The sequence below is a fragment of the Passer montanus genome, unplaced genomic scaffold (genome assembly GCF_014805655.1).
Source record: "Passer montanus isolate IOZ18808 unplaced genomic scaffold, ASM1480565v1 scaffold9, whole genome shotgun sequence".
Lineage (NCBI taxonomy): Eukaryota > Metazoa > Chordata > Aves > Passeriformes > Passeridae > Passer > Passer montanus.
The window spans coordinates 5,459,625-5,475,910 of record NW_024374367.1 but is presented as its reverse complement, the minus strand read 5'-3'; the positions used below and the strand labels follow the sequence as shown (position 1 = coordinate 5,475,910).

The 16,286-nt window shown below is 49.1% G+C and overlaps 1 protein-coding gene across 2 annotated transcripts in view; it reads right to left on the bottom strand.

Moving 5' to 3' along the window:
* NCKIPSD (NCK interacting protein with SH3 domain) overlaps window positions 1-16,286 on the bottom strand; it is a 52,441-nt gene that overhangs the window by 1,890 nt on the left and 34,265 nt on the right. For both annotated transcript variants that reach the window (XM_039733934.1, XM_039733935.1), the window contains exons 6-12: window positions 12,338-12,508; window positions 11,112-11,198; window positions 9,631-9,769; window positions 4,329-4,409; window positions 2,847-2,975; window positions 2,125-2,217; window positions 301-473 (exon numbers count right to left, since the gene is read on the bottom strand). In XM_039733934.1, the coding sequence (XP_039589868.1) occupies window positions 301-473; window positions 2,125-2,217; window positions 2,847-2,975; window positions 4,329-4,409; window positions 9,631-9,769; window positions 11,112-11,198; window positions 12,338-12,508 (873 nt within the window). The remainder of the gene's footprint in view (window positions 1-300; window positions 474-2,124; window positions 2,218-2,846; window positions 2,976-4,328; window positions 4,410-9,630; window positions 9,770-11,111; window positions 11,199-12,337; window positions 12,509-16,286) is intronic.

The window sequence follows — 16,286 nt, the reverse complement described above, 5'->3', positions numbered from 1 at the left end:
AGCAAACAAGAGAGATTCCTCCTACTACTACTCACAGAGGGTCTCTCTTCCCAAAGGACCCTGGTCAGAAGTGTGCAGACCACCAGAAGCCTGGCAGATCTTTCTTCAAATGTGCTGGTGTGCTGGGCAGGATAAATCCTCCCTTCCTTCCCAGCTCCCAAGGTTGATTTAAGCACCCAGAAATGTTGTGCCCACCCCAGAACTCCACTCTTGCCTGCACCAGCAGGCCCCATGAGGGACCAGGAAAAACACCATTGTTTTGGGACTGTGCTCCTTTCCCCAGTGAGTTACTGTGAGCACCTTGTCTCCAGGGGAGAGATCCGCAATCTGCCGCACCAGGATGTCTATCAGGACCATCATGTCTGTGTGGTAGAAGATGCTGGCTGTGTCCTTGCTGGCAAAGATGTCCTGCAGAAACTTCAGCACTGAGTGTGGTGGCTGAGGCTGATGCTTGAAGATGCAGACTGGATCATCTGGGGGAGGCAGAGACTGTGCTGAGCCGCCCGCTCCCGCTGTCCCTGTGCTCCTTCAGAGCACTTCCCTTCCTTAGACCCTAACTTCAGCACTGAGTGTGGTGGCTGAGGCTGATGCTTGAAGATGCAGACTGGATCATCTGGGGGAGGCAGAGACTGTGCTGAGCCGCCCGCTCCCGCTGTCCCTGTGCTCCACCTTCAGAGCACTTCCCTTCCTTAGACCCCCTAGAGAGGAGGCTGCCCTGCCCTCGGCCAGCACTCCCTGCCCATGGATAGCCTTGGTGCTCAAAGATGTGTAAGCAGGATGGCAGCTCTGCAGGCTACCAAGATGAGAGCAAGCTCATTACGATGAGCATTAATCACTGTTTATGTTTCACTGACTATCCCAGGTGAGAGCAAATTAACACACTGCCTCTCAGTATCTCCTGTTTTTGCCCAACAGCCACCACTCATTTTCTCCCTGGTTTATTAAGAGGGGTCCAACAACCTCTCTGAAAAGCACATCAGAGCCTGTACCAAAAACAGGCTTTCACCAGAGACCAGGCTAGTACTGTCCCAGAAGCAAGAAAAGAAACACTTCCAAGTTGAAATGAGCCACCACATCCTGTTCTCTTGCAAAACACATCCCTGCAGACTCCAAAGGGGCTCTGGGCCATGGCAGCTCCTCCAGCAGTTGTCAGGAAGGCAGGCAAAACAGAAGCATCTTCATTAGGTTGTGGCCCCCCCCTCTTTCTTCTCCCAGCTCCACTGTAAGGTGATCTCTGCAGGGAATCTGGCAGGGAAAGGCCTAAACAAAGGCTTTGGGAGGAGGCCAGACAGAAGAGCACTGGGGTGCCTGCTGCCCTCAAGCTGATACAGTGTGGAGACAGTGATTTGCAGCCCCAAAGAGAACTAAAGCCAGATTCAGATGAGCTGCATGCATCACAGGATGGGTTCTTTCCAGCAGCTCAACAAAATGAGTTCTCTCAGGCAGCAAAGCTCCTGTGCTCCAGAAGGTATTAGCAAGCACAATAGTGGCCTGCAGCACAGGCTGAAAGACCTGGCAGCACTCTTCCTGCAGAGATCTCCAGCGTTCCAGCAATCTGCTCTGCAACAGCTCTACAAGTGCACTGGATTTCACTCCATGCCTGAAGCAGACACAAGGCTAACCCTCTGCTGGCAAGTCAGAAATGGAAAGTTCCACTCTAAGCAGTGTTTCTGAAGACAAAAGCTCCCTCTACATCTGTCCCCCAGGGCAGATGTTTGCCAGCACAGGCAGAGGTTTCTATGCCAGCACACACTGAGTCCTCTGCCTGTCCAAGGACAGAAGTGGCCCAGGACCAGCCTTCCTCCCAGACAAGAGCTTGCCCATGGCAGCTGGTCCATGCTCTGAGGTGGAGCTGATCTGACCCAGAAGGATGGAATGGCAGCCACTCCTCTGTCCCTAGATGCCATTAGCCATTACCTTATTCCTTGTGCAGCTCCATCCTCAGCAATGCAGGCTGTCACCCTCATGAACTCGCAGGAAGCAGCACAGCCCAGCCTGAGCTGGCAGCTCCTCAGCTACCTGCACCCCTAAAATCCTTCCCTGTAACAAGCATGGCTGTGTTTCCCCAAGCATCTGTGTGCACCCCCTGCCAGGCATGCAGCAGTGCCACACACACACACTCACCTCCTCTGTTCAGCAGCAGCAGCAGCTTCTCTGTGAAAGTCTTCACGTTGGAGTGCTTGCTTATTGTAGTCATGATCACACTGTGTTCTGGAACTAAAGAAGAAACCTGTTCAGCATCTCCCTTTGCCTCCTGAAGACCACGGTGATAAAAACACACAATGGGTGGTCCCTATTTAACATCAGTACTCTGGGGTGCTTGGGGGAACCACAGCCTATCAGGGCTACAAAAAGATTCAGGCCACAGAGTGGCCAAAGACCTGCAGAAGGCAGAGGATTTCTGTTCTGAGTTGGTATTACTCTGGGGTGCTTGGGGGAACCACAGCCTATCAGGGCTACAAAAAGATTAAGGCCACAGAGTGGCCAAGACCCGCAGAAGGCAGAGGACTTTTGTTCAGAGTTGGTATCAAGAAATGCCCACTGAAGCATCTTCTCTATAAATTAACCCCACTCATGCTCTGCAAGTACACCCCAACAACTCTTTTGGTTAGGCACCATGGAAGCCCAGTGACAAATCCACTGGGCTGCCCAGAGATGCTGGGCAGGGCTCTCAGACCATTTTTTCCTCTAGGGTTTTGCACTACATTTAAACACAGTGTAGTGCCAGAGACCAGGAGAGCTGGATGGTGGTTAAGCACCATCAAGACCCAGTAAGATTCTCCCTCCCCATTTTTCACACTCCAAACCACTGAAGTCCTGCCAAGGCGGAGTAGCACCAGTTCAACCTGGAATGTGGAGATTGAAGGCCAGGAGGACGTTGACAAATAAGTCAGGCAGCTGGTCAGTGGTGTCCGAGGGCAGCCCGTCCTCAATCACATCCAGCAGGAACTGCACAAACTGAGAGTTGAGATGTTCTGCACGAGGAGAAAGGGGCATTTACAGCACAGTGAAAATAAACCAAGCAACAAAGGACCATCCAAGCCACTTCTCTGTTCTTTTATGCTTAAAAACCATTAGTGTCAGCCTCCAGGAAATGAAGGGCTCTTCAAGTGGACTAGACAGACCACTGAAGCATCTTGGTGTGAGACACAGTGCAGGGGATTGCTGAAATTTGGTACCCCAACTGGTATTTGTTTTGAGTAAACAAAACACCAAATCCTGCTCTAGCTGTTGCAGAACCAATGCCACCTCCAGGAAATGAAGGGCTCTTCAAGTGGACTAGACAGACCACTGAAGCATCTTTGTGTGCAGGGGATTGCTGAAATTTGGTATCCCAACTGGCATTTGTTTTGAGTAAACAAAACAACAAATCCTGTTCTAGCTGTTGCAGAACCAATGCCACTAGTGAAGGCTTCAAGGTAGGAAGAGATTGGCATTCTTCTTGACCACTGGTTCAGTTAATCTCTTTTTAAAAACCCCTAATAACCTAGATCATTAGTAATAACCCAGTTTTCAATTCAGCTATTAGGAAAGCTCAGGAGCTCATGCAAATAAGTCCACCTGCAGGAAATAACTGCCAGGGTTACACAAGGAAAGAAAACAGGAGGTGTAGAGGCTCATTCCAGTCTTTATTGTGCCGCTTTAAATCTTGTACAGTTTTACCCAGTGTTAAGGTAAAGCTCCTGATGAGATATTTATAAAAATCTCTACTGGATTTCTAGGAAAATTAAGCCTAGAATTTCCCAAATACAAAATAGCTGCGGGAAGAAGTGGGCAGTGATTTCTGGCTGAAATGAAAGGACAGAGGATAAAACAGAATATTTGCACTTTGCACAATACCCTCAATCATCTCCACTTTCCCTAAGAGCCTGAACTACAGAGGGCTGCACTATCCTGCTGGAAGAGAGACCAGAAAGAGGCCACATTATGCAGCTGACAGCCTTAGTGGGTGTTTGTGTAGGGATCTGGGATCTCAGCCTCATCAGCAGACAGTCTCCAAAACAAGTAAGAGGTGTGTGCTTTCACACAGACCAGACGTAAAACAAAATGCCACTTAGTCACAGGGATGGGCAAATCCATGTTGCCTGCAGCATGGCATTCAGCCCTCCACTGCTCTAACCCAGATTTGTGCTGCTCTTTGGAAATCTGGCATCTCAGCCCAGTGCTTCAGCTGCCAGGCTCTATTGATAAAGAGCAGACCCTACTCTTGCTGGGCCTTCCACTGAGCTGCCCCTGGCCTTGACCATCAGGAGAAGTCCCTTCCCTGTGTCTGTCAGCAAGCCCCAGACATCCCACCACCAGCCCTGCTATGAGCACAACTCTCTTACCATAGTGGTGATATGGCAGGGGCTCCCCCATGGAGAACATCATGGCCAGCACCAGAGCAGAGTAACACATCTTTTGGTGATCTGCAGACAAAGGTGCAGTCATTAGTTCTTCCCAGGACGTGAAAGCTTTCCCCAGCTGCTGCTGGGAAGTCACACATTTCATACAGACATGTAACACTGATTAGCCCACTCCTCATTCCTGTACTGGCTGAGCAGTAAGGGTGTTTTTCTCCATTTTAACACAGCACACGCCTTCTGTGCCGTGTGTTTCCAAAGCAATTTAAAAATAATCATAACAAGAGTCCTCTGTTTTTTCCCCTCTACTTCAGAGGATCTGGGCAAACTTGATCTGAATAATTAAAAACCTCCCCTGCACAGTCCCAGGACACATCCCATAGTTATGTAATTATTGAACCCAGAAAAAGCATCCATCTGGCCAGCTCAAAATACTGCCTGTTCCAACCAACACCACCCCCAGACAGCCATGCTGCTTGTTACCATCTCTGCACTGCTCTACTTTTGCTACCTCAGCTCTGCCTGAAGGTATAAAAGGTCCCTGGGGAGACCAGATCATGCTCAGGCTGTGCATCTGCCCACCTCCCAGGCCACACATCTCCAGCACTGATACATCCCACAGCCTGCTAGTCTAACACAATTTTCGCTGGCAGCAGCTATATGTGAATGCTCCAAAGAGGCCCTGCCAGTGTCTTTCTTGAATTTTAATTAATGGATACCTCTCAATAAATATTTGCAGTATTAAAAAAAAAAGTTATCAAATAGGACCTGTGCCCTCATCAAATGTAGCCTCTGTCCAGTTCAGCAAGTCTGAAGGCAATAGGAAAATGAGTATTATTTAGGTTACCACACACACTGGCTAAATAAAGTTCAGCTACATCTGCTAGAAAGAGCCCTGGGGCACAAGGAAAATGAAGGTGTAATTATGAAAAATTGACCAAAACTACTTTTTATCAGAGGAGAAAAAGGCCCCTTCAATCTCTGATGCTTTTCCTGGCCATACTGCTGCCCTGCACAGTTCCAGTGCTCCCTCCAAACCCTTTAAGATATTTTACTTCTCCATGCACAAAGCAACTCATCTGTAAGCATCTGCACCCTGCAGTTTGGCTCTGACTGCACAGGCTGATGCCTTCAGTGTCACCACTTACTCCTGGACTTGGCCAAAGGACTTGCAACATTTGGCAGCTCTCAGGTTTACTGTCAGCATGGGGAAAAAAATACTATTGAGTTATTCCAGCCCCATGCCCCTGGAAAGTCAGCTCTGTCAGCAAAGCCTCTCCACTCACAGCACACTCACACTGTCACAGTTCCACACGATGCCTCAGTTTTCAATCAGCAAGTACTTGGAGTAAAAATAGATCATTTGCAGCTTAACCAGATACTACAGTATGAACAAGATTAAGAGCTTGTAGACCATGTGGCAGCAAAAGAAGGCTGAAAACTGCTGTTTACTCTCTGTAAACAGAGAGGGAGGATATTTAATGACTTAAATATAATTCATACTTCTTATATAAGAAGTTCTCAGCTATAAGGTGACAGTGATGCCAAAGCACACTGTAACAGAAAAGGGATCTGATAAACTGTTCACCCCATGATTTCTTCATTCTTTCCTCCATGGCTACAGGAGCTGGGTCTCAGAGGAAGGACACTGCAGTAGGTAGACACAGGGAGCTGCTGTTTTCGTGGTCCTAGAAAGGCTTTATTTTGTCAACAAAACATTTTCTTTCATCACATCAGGAGCAATGAAATAAAGTGAGAGAGAGAAGCCAGTGATAAACATGGCAGTAGCAAATATTGAGGAACAGACTAGAGATGGGAGGGAAGAGACTAGTTTTATACCTCCTTGGTCCATCTGCCATTAACTGATGTCCATTCATTTGGCTGACAGTAGTCTACATGAGCAGGAGGCAAATCTTGTTGTATTTACCTAAAGATGACAAATCAAAGAATGCTGAAACCAGCCAGAAACCTGAACTTGGGGCAAATCCAGATGAACCCAGGACATTCACACTGCACAGGCTCTACTCTGTAAGTTTTTGGGAGTGTCCCAGCTGCAGCAGGACAAGGCTCCAAGACTCACCATGCTGAAGAACAGAGTAACTGTCACTCAAAACACAGCTTTTGGTTTTTACCTTACAGAGCAGCGCCAGTGACTGTCAGAAATTAAATAGTATCAATGCAGCTCTCCTGAAGCAGAGGGACTGCTGACAACAGACTGAGAGGCAGCACTGAAGCAGCCATGACAGGTGGGAGAGATACAGCTGTTTGCTTACCAGCCTGCATTGCTGACAGCCACTGAGATAGTGGTGAGAAACTGCAATCATGTATGAAAAGCATTTCTCAGAGGCCTTTGAAAACCTTGCTTCCACCTTCTAAACACAGCAGTGTGAAATGTGGGCACTGGAAGCAGACACAATTGTCTGTGACTGAAAGGAGAAGAGCCTGACAGCTGACTTGCATGTAAAACTGTGCTGCAACAAGAAAGTCATGATCACAGACTGGATTATCCCTGCCTGTTTTCTTTGGAATTGTTCTGGCTAATTCTGTCTTACTGTGGCTTACTATAAGGTGTTTTAACATGGAGAGATGTGCAGGCCAGCTGCAGCAGAGGGAAGGAGCTGTCCAGAAGCAGTAAGACCCAAGCATCTGCAGAAGAACTGGCCAGCAGCCAACATGCCTGCATCAGTCCCAGCGTAAAGTCCTTCTCACCAAAGGCACCCAGCATCCACAGACACAGCTTCTGCCCCAGCTGCTCCTCAATAATAAGCCAGGAATAAGCCAGGAGGGATCCCACAGAGCTGCTGCAGCCAGTTCCAGCTCCCCAGCTGTGTAGTGTTGGCACTGAGTGCTCTGGCTGCAGTCACCCACAGAAGGGATTAGCTATTCCACAGCATGTCACGGATCAGCTGCTATTCCCCAGTTCTTAGTACCAAAATAAGCTCAAGTCATTCTAGGATTCAAGGTCATGTTTTCACACAAGCTTGCCATTTGCTGGCAGCACATGAAGCAGTAAAGCACCAGAATGGCAGGAGGGAACTACTGATGCCCAGAACCACCTCTGAAGGACAGACACATCTGGGCCAAGGATGGTTACCCCCCTGCAGCCCCACTGTGAAGGCTGAGAGGACTGCATGATGCACAGATGCCATTACACATACCATGAAGATTAGCACAAGAAAGCAGCACAGGATGAGGACACTGATTTGTGAGGCTCCTGGATCCACACAGTGGTCTGTCAGCAAAGGAGGAGCAGCTTTTCACCCTCCAACTGGACCACCTTACAGCAAGGAGGGAAAATCCCTCCCCTTGAGATGATACCAGGGAAAGGGAGATGCTGCAGAGCTGCAGGTTGGCAGCTCAGAGGACACAGAAGAGCCATTTCTCACCCACCTCCACTGCCCTACATTTAGGACCCCAAAGCAGAGCTAAGACTTGCTGAGAGACAGGCCTGCTCCTGTCTAAGCACTGCCTGGAGATCAGCAGAGGTGTGCAGAAGTCACAGAGGTCAGAGCTCAAAGCTCCATACCCACCAAGAGGCTGAATCAGCTGTGCTGTCTGGGGTGACACAGCCCTGGGCAAAACATAGCATCACTGCAACCAGGCAAGGAGTAAGAAGGGTGACCATCCCACTCTGCCTGACAAAGACAGCTCAGACACAGGGCAGGAGACAGATCCCTGTTTGGGAAGGTGCACAGGATGCTCACTTGGAGACAGTCTTTGTGAATGACAGTCTTTTTGGCAGCACAAAATCAGGAGAAATGCTGCTGCTGCAGGAGCACAGTCACAGTCCCATAACCAAGCAGCATTTGCTTCTTGGGCAGTAAAACCTCAGCCTAGAGAAGATGCTTCTCAGGCATAACCAGATTAAACACCAAGAGTGTGATATGTTCCGAGCACAGAATTTATAAGCAGCAGTAAGAAAAGAGGAAGCACAGCCAGCACTGGAGTAATCCTTGCAGTCCCACACCAGCAGCCCTTCCCTCTGCCCTGAAATGCCACCCTCCTCACCTCTGAAATGCCTGCACTTCAAAGCATCTAGGCAGAGACAAGTGCAAAGCCTTCTGCAACAGGCTTGATTTTCATCTTCTATAGTCCTTTCCAGAGATGAGCCCTGTTAATGCTGCCCAGCAGTCAGGTTGGCAGGGACTCATCTGTGGTGGGATGCTGGGGGCAGGAATGTCTATTATGCAGGTTCAGAGTGGTCATCTGGGACATTTACTCAGCTCACATAAAATGGATGGGACAGTCCCTGTTCTCTGCAGACCTGGCAACCCTTACACAGCCTCATCACCAAATTATACCCCTCCACATGACACCCACAACAAACAGACTGCAACCAGGGCAGCAAGGCTGCAAATACCAGGCTCTTCTGATGTCATCCATGTGGTCACTCAGCAGCTACTCTTAATTGTGGGTCACAATTAGCACAAGACAATGGATTTTCAATGTCCTTTTAAGAGAAATGTGCTACTGCCAGCACTGGTGGCCTACAGGTTGGCTTCAAAATGGGGAGCAAAGCTGTGACTGTCCAAGACCAGGCACATGTGGGGAGCTGGAAGGTAACTCCAGGGGAGTATTACTACATGTTCAGCTTGCTCTTAAGGCTTTTTCCAGCATTGCTTCTGGCTGCTTGGAAATAAAGGACACTGGGCTAAGCAGGAGCTCTGAGGGCACAAAGGACATTCCTGTTAGCAGCAGGGACAAGTCATCCTAACAAATGGAGGAGGGTGAAGTAGAAGGAACATGAGGGCAAAGCCTGAGTATGGAAAGCAAAGAGCTGGGAAAACCTGGGCCATGGCACTATCCTGCAGAGGACCAGGACTGCTAACAACAGCACTACCACCTCCCTTGGCACAGTGGTGCAGAGAAGGCCCTTTCCTTTAACCAGCACACATCTCATTCACCACAAGGAAACACCACAAAAACTGAGTATAGAACACTGGAAAAAAACTCTTTAAGAAACTGCAGAGATCTTCCTTGAGATCTGCAAGTGTCTCTTGTCAGCATTATGAAACAAAACTGGAACAACTCAAAACATGTTTTAAGACATCTACAAGAATGACACAGATCATTAATGGCATGCTCAAGAGCTGGAGGGCCTCACACCACTGGACTGAAACATCCCTTGCTGTGCATTGCCCAGTTACAGAGGTAATAACCTGAATAACTTCAAAACCAGACACCATTCCCCCCGAGCATGTGGAGCAACGGGGGGCCACTGCTGCTGCTGCAAATGATGCAATGGGAAGACACTCCCAGGGCTGTGGGAAGAGCAGCTCTGGCTCACCCTGTGTGTGAGTCTGCATGTCCCGGGCCAGCTCCATGGGCAGCACGGAATTCACAAGGGTTGAGATAACGGCAGCATCCAAGTTGCACATGGCTCCAAAGCACTTCAGCAGCAGCAGGCGCAAGGGCACCCTGTGTTCCTGCAAAAACAATTTGTCAGATCAAACCATGTCCTGGAGCAGGGCTCACTCTGAGGCACACACACAGCTTCTAGAAGTTGCTGTTGTTAGGAAGCCACAGACCTTCCCAGAGTGACATGAACCCAGAAGCTCTAGAAGCTTTTAGCAACAGTACAGGAATCACTTTACAATAATGTTCAGAAGTGGGCTGGCTACAGGTTGTTTGCACATGTGGCATGTGGCAGCCAGAGCTCAGATCTGAGATGTCCCACATCATCCACTAAATCTAACACATCAACAACCCATACCTGTCCCCAGCAAAGAGACTGAATGTGCTGGGTAGCCAGGATTCTCTGAGCATGCTAAGGGTTTGTGAACACTGCTCTGATGAAGGTTTCCTGACAAGGTAACATTTGCAAGCTCTCTTCAGAAAGCTTTGGGACATGCAAGGATTCCAGCAAAGATGATGCTCAGCCTGCACCTCACATGCAGGAGCTCTGATGCTGAGGTAACCTGCATATTCCACCCTCAGCCAAAAACTCCAGGGTTCAGAGAACACAAGTGAGCCAAGCCCTGGCACTGGGCATGACAGCAGCCAGGACAGGACACCCAACTGCTCCCTACCTGGTCAGGCTTCCTTGGAATTGTGGTCAGTCAGGAGCAGGCAGTGAAAGTCAGCAGGCCCTGACTGCCAGCCTGCCTTCCTGCTCTCAGCTATGCCACAGCCCCTGGTGCTGAGATCTGGGTTCAGACACACAAGTGCTAGATGAAAGCAAAATGCCACAAGACTTGAGGTGCTGTAGCTGGGGACTTAGGGACAAGATGGGGACAAGTTTTTTACTCCCACAGTCCTACAACAGAACATTCCAGGAAGGAGAGGGGCAAAGCAACACTACATAGGTGTTTAAGGCAAAACCTCCAATTGTTCCTCTAAGTGGATTTCCTTCCTCACTCCAAAGGCTTCTACTCATTACCTACTTTCCTAACCAAAGTTATTTACCCAATGCACAGGGGTGCATCAATTAAAAGAAGAGCAATCACAGCCTGTCAGATCTCCCAAGGCATCCTCTGAAATCCTTCCTCTAGATACCAGTGATGCCAAAGCTGTCCCTCAGTGGGCCAGTAAAAGCAGCAAGCTTTACCCTTGCCAAGTGCTAGCTACTGCTTCAAAGCCTACAGCATCCTCTGCTCCTTCACACAACTTTCATGCCTAGCATTGACATCAGCCAGCATTTGAAAGGGACATGCTGGAGTTTCAGTGAGACCACAGAACTGCCCTATCCAAGGGAAACATCTTAACCAATGCTCTTTTGCATCTTCAGGGAAATCTTAAAAAGACATTTGGTGCATTCTGCCACCTTACCATCTGATAATATGCCACAAGGGACAGGACAGATTCAAACTCATTCTTCTTGCACATCTTCTTGCAAACTTCTGGGTCTGCATCTGTCTGGAAGAAGGAATTGACAGGTAACCCAGTGACAACCAAAGCAGAAGGTGCCTGCTGCAGGGACCTCAAGGGAGTCCACTTGCTTTCAGATCTCAGTAGCCCCAACACCTCACAAAGCAACTGAAGGCAGAGCACAGAAACAGGTCAAGAACCATCACCCTTCATCATCACTCTTCACCATCAAAGTGGATTCTTGAGAGATGCCTCTGCCACAGAGCACATCTTGGGCTGAAAATATCTAAAACATGACCCAAAAAGCACCTGATTGAGAGCATCACAGAGTTACACAGGGCAGCTGCAGCACTGCTCCCATCCTGAGATGCACATCTTCTCCCACCCCTAAGTTAGGAGGAAATGGTTGCACAAAATCCCACTCAGCCTTGCCCTGCAGGCCCAGAGCAAGGCAGCACAGGCTGTATGCAGAGTGACAAAGACCCTGGCATTTGTTACAGAAAACAGACCTGTTTTCTCCAGAACTAGAGAGAACCAGAAAATAGTGCCAGAGAAAACCCCACACCAGTACCCTTAACACAGACCATGCCACTGCACTGAGGGCAGTTCCCAAATCATCCCTGGACACAGACTAGTGAGAGCACCGGGACAGTAATCCCACCATGGGCATGTTCCTCTCCTGTATGCAGAGATGTGTGAGATGATTTATACTTTCTCACAAAAACAGCTTTAAAGCTCACTTTCAAGGCAACCAAAGAATGTTCTTTGCATTTAATGAGCTTAACCCCACAGGTACCTCCCAGCAATGGAGGATATCTTAAGTAGAAGATGTTTAAATGGGCTTAGGAGTCTCACCAAAGACTTCCAGGTTTTCTGTTGCAGGTTGGGTTTTTTGGAGGTGAGGGTTTATACCCTCTTGTGATAGGTAAATACCGAAATTACCATGAACAGCTCAGTAATGCTTTTCAGAACAGCTCTGTAAGGTGGAATGCAGAGTAAAGGCAGCTCAAGAGCACTGCAGAGCCCACACAGAAGGGTAGGGCTTACTGACACTAAAGGATGGACAAGAAACCTGTGCCCCCAAAAGAGCAGATCCAGTGGCAACACAGGGCTGAAGGAGGTCAAAAGCAGGAACTTCACCAGCTCTGTCTGCTCTGGCCTGCCTGTAAAGAGAGGAATTCACTCACCAGGATGCGAAGCAGCTCCTCCAGGTAGCAGCAGATGACATTCTCATCCTCGTAGAGCGCCCAGCTGCGCTGCTGAGCATCGTCCTTGTGCCTGGCCAGATCTGCAAAGATCACCTCCAGCCGCTGCTCGTCGTGGCAGATCTGGCCCGAGGGCAGCCCCGCACTCAGGTTCTGCACGACAGCAAAACCACTGGTTAGTGGGGCCCTGACAGCTGGCTGTGGTTTGGGTGCCTGTTTCCTGCAATCTTGTCTCACAACTGGCAGCTGACCTCATTCAGTCAAGAGCTGGCAGTATAAAACCAGTACGTTTATGACACGTGTCATTTCAGATCTCATACTTTTGGAGTCTCTACCCTCTGCAGATTCTGGAAATCATCCTGAGCCAAACCAGCCTGGTATGGGCCAGGACTACTGCCAGGCAGCAGCTGAGCACCCCCAGTGAAGCAGACATGTCCTGGACAGCAGACCACCACACTGCACTGCTGCCTCGAGGCAGGAGAAGTTCCCTCTGCTGCCCACTCCCTCCAGCCTGAAAGGGACAGATCTGCCTTGAATTCTTGGCTCAAGAGCAGGGACTTGTATGGTGCTCTCCTTGCCAGATGCTCTAGGCCTGGATCCTCTGCAGCAAGAACAGGAACCAATTCATCATGGGCTGCTTTGGTTTTGCTTCATTCCAAAGAGCAGAGCTCCACTGTTCACCACAGCTCTGAGTGTGTGGCCACCCAGTAAACCTTACTGCACACATTCCATTCTCCAGCTGCTGTCAGCTGCATCCCCATCACTTCTGCCTCACACACAACCCTTGCCATGAAGGTCTCACTCTTCAGTTGCCTTTCCTTTGCTCTTCCTCTCCTTCAAGAAAGAGGGGAGTGGTGAGGGTGCATTTAACCCACCTGAACGGCCGCTGTGCTCTGGGATTTAGGATAAGCCTCTAGGACCTAAGTATATCACATGAATCACTTGGTTTCCTGAAAGCAAGGCAAGAAGGGGGTGTTCAGTACATGGAACTGAGCTGATCACAGGTGATGTGCCCAGGCACTAGTAAGAGAGGTAAGGAATAATTTGTGAAAAAGCTTTAATTATATACACAAGGGTTTGGCAGCAGTGACAACAAGCAGCAGGAGATCAGTGAGGTGGAAGAGAACCAAGCTGAGAAATTCAAACAACAGGGAAAACCCACTCACTGAGACCAAACTCCTGAAATTTTTGGATGAGGCTGTCTTACCACATACAGCAACAAGTCATGATCATTCAGTGAGAAAAGGCCTTCAAAACTTACCAGCCAGGAACCTGGAACCTCAGAGAAGACTTAGTCCTTCCAACAGGCTGGCTGTGCAGGGGCAGCAAGCCTTTAGGCAGACTTCACTTTGGGAGCAGAGCAGATAGATTTTGTAGAGAGAGGAGCCCATGTCTTGTGCCAGTTGTGACACCTGCACATGGATGGCCAAGTGCAGGAGCTGCACCCCTCCTGCCAATCCCCACCCTCCTGCCTCTCTGGGGAAACCACTCCATGTTTAACACTAATGTCTTGCCTGCTTTATTAGAGACAGATTTGTTAACTCATTTGCTTTGGGGTATGAACTAATTTAGGACTTCAAGTCCATGCTTCAATTATAAAATAAAGAAGCTTTATTGTTGCTGCTTCTTACATAATTTTTGTCAGGCAGGTAATGAAGGAAGAAGCACGCAGGTTTAACACAAACCACTGACCACACTTGAAATTTTGGGAAGCTGTGGGTGGCCTAGCAGAAAAGCAGCTGTAAGAAAGCATAACAGCTTTCAGGAGCTGAGTACAAGAATGAGAATTTCCCTCTGAATGGTGATTTATCAGAAGCAAATACATTAAGAGAATCACTTCACCTTGCCATCTCCCTGCCTCTCCTTAGGAGGACCAACAGCACTGCAGTGTCACCTGCCTGTCCTCAAGTGTCCCAGCTGCTTGGGAGAGGATTCTCCATTATGTGCCTTACATCCTCCTCACTGGAGCACTGCAGGGCCAGTCCTACCTCAGTCCACTGCTGGGCCCTTTTTGGATGACCATTTTAATGAGTATTCATTTTAATGATCCCTCTATTCAGCCTCTTACCACTAATCTACTTTCTCCAATCCTTCATCTGCAGCCCTTAATGACTCCACTGAGCATCAAGCTTGGATGGACTTGGATGAGATCAATCCATTAACAAGCTATTCCATCTGACCATGTAACTACACCTCACACTGTCTCAGTGCACTTTCAGCACCATTCTCAGCCCTCCCATCACCAGTCAGGTCTCTGCTTATTAAACATCTTGGCAGCTACTACAATCTACAGCATCATCATATGGCCATTTCCAGGAATCTGCTGGAGAGCCCATAAGCAGAAGGAGGCTTCAGTATTTCTAACAATGCCACTTTGCATTATCTTGCTGCTTCAAACAGTTCCCTGCCCCCAGCCCAGCAGAACAAGCTGCTACAGGGACTTCATTCTTCCTGAGCAGCCCAAAACCATTTTGGGAACTTTATCATACCCACACTGCTCAGAGGTGGCCACACCTGCCATGCAAACCCAGCTGCTGTCCTGGCCATTTCTTCTTTTCCCACTCCCCTGCCTCCCTCCCCCCCACCCCCCAGCCAGTGCAGTGGATCACCAGAACCATGGTACCCACACCTTCCCTCCAGATGAGCCCCAAAATCACATAGCAGGTTTTCAGACAACTTCATGGGGACTGCTCTGGGAATTCCTCCGTCCTCTGGGCAGCAAACCATTCCCACAACATTATCCAGAGAAACCAGACAGCTAACACTGGTCCCAACATGCAGACCTCCATGCTCCTCAGCAACTGCTAAATGAGATGAAATATGGAGCAAGAGATGCCTGACTTCAGCTGAGCCAAACGTCCCAGGGCAGGCCTTTCACACACACTTTTGAGCAGCAGCAGGTCTGCTCCCAGCTGACACAGCCCCACCCAGGGCAGGTGAGCTCTGCAGGGAGGCAATGTCAGCCATGCACAGACCTGTGGGTGTCACAGGGAGACAGCAGCCAGCCCCCACGTTAGCTGTGCCTCAGAAAGGACTCTGCAGCCTCCACTGTTCAGGGCTCCAGAGGTGTCCTCAGCAGCTCTCTGGAGGAGTGGAACCATCTACAGCTGAGCTGGGATAGCTGCATGCAAAGACTCTGCCACGGACCTTCATAAAGGCTCTACCAGAAGTTACAGAGGCAAAGGCCAGCCTAGGCACTAATGCATCCCTCCTGCCCTCCAGCCTCCCTCTTGTTACACCATTTCACTGAGGAGGAGTCCCCCTAGGAGCCTACTCAGCCTTGGAAGCACTCACCCTGCTGACCTTGCCTCGCCTCTGGCCAGTGTGGGGACAGACTGAGCCCCAGAGCAGCTTTTGTGCCTTTTCAAAAACAATTCTCTTTTAAGCAAAGCTGAATCAATGAATGATCAGGAAGGCAGCTTCAGGGAAGGAGAGGGTTTCAGCCACATGAGCCATGAGGTTTGTCAGAGCTTGCTGAGGACAACAGGTTCTGGTGATGGGCAGCTGGGAGCAGGTCACAGCCCAGCTGTGCTTCCCTACAAGGGAAACCCCTGCTAGAAACACACCTCCCACACCTACTTTATGACTTGTTCCTCCATCTCCAACACATCCAAGAATAGTCTGACCTCACTCAGCAGCCTGGGCTCAACTACAAGACCAATTTACATTACACATCTCTGTCAGCAGTTTTCAAACTTAAATTTAAGGCAACCAGAAGATGGGTCTGAGTCACAAGTACAATTCAGCAAGGCTATTTTAATAAAAAGCAGGTAAGTGGTTTCTGAGTTGTCCCTCTCAAGGTGCAATTAGCTTGAGCATTGGGCACTTCTGGTTGTCACACACCAAGTTTAATAAATCTGCAAAATTCCAACCTCCTTAAACATGACATCTACAGTACATGACATCACCTCCTCTCAGATGGGAGGTGATC